General features: G+C 38.5%; 1 protein-coding gene across 1 annotated transcript; it reads right to left on the reverse strand.

Annotated features, from left to right (window-relative positions):
* Positions 1 to 1,305: 1,305 nt before the first annotated feature.
* Positions 1,306 to 2,238, reverse strand: LOC141271618 (olfactory receptor 5AR1-like). The gene has a single exon (XM_073681662.1). It carries the CDS (start codon positions 2,236 to 2,238, stop codon positions 1,306 to 1,308), a length of 933 nt encoding a protein of 310 aa, XP_073537763.1.
* Positions 2,239 to 6,334: the final 4,096 nt, after the last annotated feature.

Below are 6,334 nucleotides of genomic sequence, written 5' to 3' on the forward strand. Positions count from 1 at the left end.
AGCACAGGAGCGCTTTCTACCATCTAGTTCATGACCAGACATGGCAATGCCAGTCCTAATGAATCAGGCCCTTGTTTTTTGAGGGTAAAATAAAAAACAGCTCATGGCACTTGTTTATATTTAGTGTAAGTGAGGTCAGTGTGTTATATCTCTGTTCATAATCAATCTGCAATTGTCAATACAATATATTTTTCTTGATCTATAAAATGATTAATGCTTAATTGATGTTTAATTGATGTTTAATAAAACAGACTGAATATACAATCTGCAATTGTTTATTGAAGCTAAAGATAAACACTTGTCTTCTTCCACACCTTCCGGGGGGCAACCACTGATGGAAGCTGGTGTCTTCAGCAGTGTGTGGTGGTCTCATGTGGTGGAGCTGTCTATATCAGTGGTGCCTATTCAGGAGTGAAGGAAAACAAGACCAAGTCATATCAACACTAGAGTTATGGAGACCAGACTAATGAATTTGAAAAAAGTCAGCAAGTCAACAGAATTTGAAAGGTGGAAACATTATCAGAAATTGAAGATGCTTTTATGCTTGTTTTCATTGCTGCTATTCACATTCAGCTAAAATCTGCCATTACATCGCCTGGATCTGAGTACTTACAATGCAGAAGAACAGAAATATTCCAAGTAAAGATGGTTGAAATTGAATTCCCCTGTTTCTGTGAACTTTGTTTGAAAAACTGATACTCTGCAAATAAATTACTTGCGTCTATTTGTCCTGTCAAGGTATATGTAACACTCTGAGGTCTCCTAGAGCAGAATCTACCCCCTTTCAATCTCTTTAACAGAATTGCAGTCTTAATAATGTTATTGTCGTAGAAATGGATGCAAAAATCTTGTATGAACCATTGAAATGTGACCTCTGGCTCGCTCAGCAAACACTGGAGCAATCGGGCAGGTTGCAACCTTTAAAAAGACCAACAAGGAATGGTGGTGATGGAAGGTGAAGATGGAGCTGGGTAAGTATTCCGATTACCAATATATTAGATGTCAACCAACATTGGACTGGTAGTCTAATTAGGTCGGCTAGCCAATCTTGATTTTTAGATGTGACCCAATGTTGGGAAACTGGGCAAGTCTGTAGATATCCTTTGCAAATAATGGACAGGAGGGTTTGGATCTTCAGCCACAAGGAAATTAAGAGATTGTATTTAAAACAATAAGGTCCTATCCTATCTCATTTTCTTCATTGCACTTAATTATTGACTATGGACTTGTAAAATTCATCAAGGCTTTAATATACAATTTAAAATTCATATACCTTTTCACATTAGTTGGAAAAAAAAGTATTATTTATAAGGTCAACTTTTGTATCATCTTCTTAACCCCATCTTTAAAATCATGGTTTTTCAAGCTGTAAATTATAGGATTAAATAACGGCACCAAAACAATGTATAAAAGGGCAAAAAACTTATCTTGTTCTGGATAATAACTCGATGCTGGCCTCATGTACAGGCAAATGATGGTCCCATAGAAAATGCTGATACATGTGAGGTGGGAAGAACAGGTTGAAAATGCTTTATAGCGTCCTTCCGTAGATTTGATCTTCAGGATCGTAACAATTATGAAAACGTAAGAGATCAATGTCAGTAAGAATGTAGAAAGAGTCAAAAGACTGCCAACTATGTAATTCATCATTTCTACTTTATAAGTATCACTGCAAGAGATCTTAAGGAGAGGTGAAAGGTCACAGAAAAAATGGTCAATTTTATGGGATGCACAAAATGATAGCTGAGAAACAAGGGAAACATGTCCTGCTGGATCCAGAAGACCGATGATCCAAGCAGATGTTGCAAGTCCAGTGCAATGTTTGAAACTCATTAGAGAGGTATAATGAAGAGGCTGACAGATTGCAACATAGCGGTCATATGCCATAGCTGCAAGTAAGATGACCTCAGTGCTGGCCAAGGCAATGAAGAAATACAACTGAACCATACAAGCCAAAAATGAGATCATTTTTCGTTCAGTGACCAAAATATATAACAGATTCGGTAGAATATTTGAAGTATAAGTGATGTCAAGAAAAGAAAGGTTCAGTAATAAAATATACATAGGAGAGTGTAAGTGAGAACTCCCCCAGATGACCACAATAATTGTCAAATTCCCCAAAATAATTAGAATATAAAGAAACAGAATGGTTAGAAAAATTGGAAAATTAACTTCTAGTTTTCCTGACAAGCCGTTAATGGAGAATTCTGTCATATTGTGTTCCACCTCCAGTTTCATTTTATAGATGTTCCTGCCTAGAATTAAATAGCTATATATTGCCAATGAGAAAGTATATACCTTGTAAATCAGTATATAGACAACTATTTCTGTATCATTAATTCAAGGGATTATTCTCTTCTGTCTTCAGGAGCGCGCTGCTCCCCTGCCTCCTGACTTCCTGCTTGCAATCCTCATAATTAAAGGGGTTGTCCACTACTTAGATAAACTCTTCTCATCCCTCATGTTCGGCCCCGTTAAAATAAAAACACCTATACCTATACTCACCTCCCGCGCCGGTGCTGTTCCAGCGGTATTGGCACTCACGTTCCCGAGGCTCACATGAGGTTATCATGTCACTGGAGCCCTGCACCCAATTAGCACTGGTGTCACTGTCTCTGCCTTCGTACTAATTGAACATCAAGAGGAAGTCAAAAAGCAGCCGCAACTCTGGCTTCCTGCTGATGTCCAATATGTCCGAAGGCAGGGACAGTAAAGGCGGCGCTGATTTGAAGCAGGGTTCGTATGACGTACTAACAACCGATCATGACCCCAGGAATCCAAGTGCAACACCTCTGGAACGGCGCTGGCACAGGAGTTGAGTGTAAGTGTTCAATTTTAATGGAGCCAAACATGAGGAATGAGAAGGGGTTGTCTCAGTAATGGAAAACCCTTCAATAATTGGGACCAGGAGTATGGATGCACTGATAGTCAGAACTGTTCACCCTTAGGCGCTGCTAACAGTGAAGGAGAAGTGCAGAGACAGTGAAGCAATCTCAGTCCAGCAATCCGCCCAGCTTCAGAGCAGTGCCTGCAAGCTTTATAGCAAAGAGCTTGCAACTGGCCACCTCTGAAAGGCTGCAGAGGTGGGTGGAAACATAGTGAACAAACAGTAAATGATATTACTACTGTTCTTGACAATGGAGGGATTTTTAACCTTTAATTAATCATGTGGATTTCCATTGGACCCCAAGCTAGTTTGTTTTCGTCATATGTCTGCAAAGTATGGAGGGAAGTTAACCATTTGTTTTGGTTGCTTCCTGGCTCAGGTACATGCTCAACAGCACGTGCCACAACAAGGTGCTTGGGGTCCAAAGGACCCCACGCGACTAATAGTGTAAGTATTTTGGCATGATTAACTGAAGGTTAATAAGAGATAAATTGCAAACTTGCTTGTTTTTGCAAGCAAAGCAAATAAATAATTTTATCCAACACCTTTAAAATGTTTATAATGCTATCACCAATCTAATAACTGTGAAATATTGAATAGATATTGAATAGAATTAATAATGTAATCGTTATTTACTAGTCAATGAAATGTCTTGAAAATACCTCCATTAATCAGTAAACCTATCGAGGCAGCTGGTTTACATGATATTCCAGTAGAATAGAAACCCAGAAAGTTACAATGTAAGAAACATGATCCAGTGTAAAAGAGCAATATAACAATAAACATTTCTAAAAAATATTCTGAATCAATTCATTGTTTTTCTGATCTCTGCTTTATCTTTCTCAATTGAAATATGCATAAAAAAATGATAAAGTTCTGTCCTGATCATTTAGTTGCAATGCTACAATGTAATATTCAATAAGTATTCTAGACAAATACATTTAGTTGTATGGTTCAAAGATGAATAAATGAGTGTTTGAGTGTGGTATAGTGACCACTAGATGGTCCATGGCTTTACTATTGATAAGTTTAAACATCAAGGGTGTTAGAATCCACTAAATAGCAACCAGATTAGACACCTGTGCATATTAGCAACTGAAGGGATAAGCCCTAGCACAGCCATCTAATATAGGAGTGTCTAATATTTGTCCTGTTCATATGGGGATCTGTGGTGTATACTTGGGCACTATATAACCATCTAGTGGTCACTATTCCACACTCAAACAGTGATCAGGACAATAAATTACTGAGTATCTAAAGACCATTAATGCTAAGTAATAACAAGATTTTTTGCCTGACTAATCAAGTGGTCAGTGTCAGAACTGATAGACAGTAGTGTTGATTCTACAGTTAGAATTTACCTGATAAAATATTCTCAAGTGCCAAAATATTTATCGCAATCTGACAGCTATTAGCAACACCCTATAGTGACTTTAATCCACAGTGATAAAAATCTTAGTCAATGATTTTTAATGTTATAATAGTGTTTGATGAAGTTTTAATCTATAACCATTAAAAGTTGTATTTTAGTATTACTTCAATAGGATAAGTCTGTGAATTACACACTTTCTGTTGTTTCTACATACTAATGCAAGTAAAAGGAACTTAAAAGGGTTGTCTACTAAAATACTGAATTTTACAAATTGTCTCATGGTGGTCTGAAGTAGAAATAAACAGACACTTATCTACTGGACCTCAGTTGTTCCTCCACACCACTGATTATCTTCTTCACCAGTGTCCTATCCCCATGTGATTGAGTCAGAAGAGTCTCCTAAGGCTGTGTGCCCATGATGCGTTTTTTAAGCGTTTCCACAGTGGCAAAAACGCTTCAGAAACGCTTAAAAAACGCATGGTAGAAGGCCTGCCATGTTCCCCAATGATAATCCATATGTGCTGTGCACATGCTGCGGAAATTTCCGCTGCGAAAAAAACGCAGCACTAACAATTATTTTGCAGAAGTGCTGCGTTTTCGCCGCCATTGACTTGCATTGAAACGCATGGATTCCGCATCACTGCATATGTAGATGCTCATTCCACACGTTTCAATGTGCGGATGGTACCCGGGTCTGGAGGAGAGGATACTCTCCTCCGGTCCCGGGTACCATAGGTGGCTCTCATAATAGCCGGGAGCAGAGACTCCAGCAAATGTATTAGCAAGCAACTTAGTGCCTGAGCCTCCTGATGTGCCCATAAAAATATTAGATGGGTGAAACACGTAGAGGCGTACTTGTATGTTTTGGGGCATGTATGTGCATATAGGGACGTACATGCTAAGAGGCTGCTGTGATACCCTGAGTTATAAATAAAGGGGCAGCAAGTCTTAAAGGGACAGCGTAATGACAGACGATTCATTAGGTCTGTAAGTGAAACAAAAAGAGCTGTGTCCTATGTAGATGTAGAGCTGTCATTGAGTCATCTGTGATTCAACAGAAATTTACAGGCAGTAAACTGATATCGCATACCAATTGCTTTTAGACAAAAGCACAATATAGATAGAATCGTGTTATCAGTATCCTCTATTACTGGATTGTAGTTTATATAACAAAAGATTAGAGGGGGGAAGGAGGGGGAAATCCGTCCTTTTTCATATAACTACGACAATACACAAGATGAGAAGGGGTCTATATTTTCTGCAGAGGGCAAAGTGCAATAATAATTATATGCTCCCCCTATGGAAATAATTAATATTTCTCCAGTCTCATATAACCCCGACTATATACAGGATAAGAAGGGGTCTATAGTCTGATATTCTGCAGAGGGCAGAGTGCAATAATAATCCCATGTTCCCCCTGTGGAAATAACTTATATTCGTCTAAGGGTTGTCAATTTAGGAAAGAGATATATTGACAGTAGTCTAGACATCAGTTATGACACATTGGGTGATTGGTTTTAGGGAATATTAATATCCTGCGTATAACCCGTGTGATAAAAGAGGGGACATACAGGATAGACTGCATTTAGTACGGTGGTTTTGTTTATCATATTTTAATATTTATAATAAAGTATCATTTTTTAATTATTGCTGTTTCACCTCAGTCAGTGATTTTTTTTGTGTATGTTGGTGGTTATAATATATTTTGAGTTATTGGTCCTCAGTCAGTGAATCCCGGGTACCATAGAACCTATGAAAAAAAGAATAAAATAAAAAAAAAATGTTATATTTACCTTCTGATGGGCCCCGCTGCACTCGTCCTCCCATGCCGGCAGATCGCGGTGGACTGAAGGACCTGCGCTGACGTCATAGTCATGTGACGGCAGGTCCTTCAGTGTACCGCGATCTGCCGGCAGCCAGGACGGAGCAAAGCAAGATTTCGGAGGCCATCAGAGGGTAAGTATAGATTTATTTTTTATTTTTTACCATTCTTTCGGTCACACTATATAAATCAATGCCAGTTGCATGGATTTATATAGTGTGACCAAGTTGACAAGCACTTTCCAAGTGATGCT

Source organism: Phyllobates terribilis, unplaced genomic scaffold (assembly GCF_046119375.1).
Source record: "Phyllobates terribilis strain yellow unplaced genomic scaffold, ASM4611937v1 Scaffold_5__5_contigs__length_657084704, whole genome shotgun sequence".
Classification (NCBI taxonomy): domain Eukaryota; kingdom Metazoa; phylum Chordata; class Amphibia; order Anura; family Dendrobatidae; genus Phyllobates; species Phyllobates terribilis.

What these genes read in the sequence shown, in the direction of transcription:
- LOC141271618 (XM_073681662.1), bottom strand. Translation starts at nt 2,238, where the DNA reads ATGAAACTGGAGGTGGAACACAATATGACAGAATTCTCCATTAACGGC.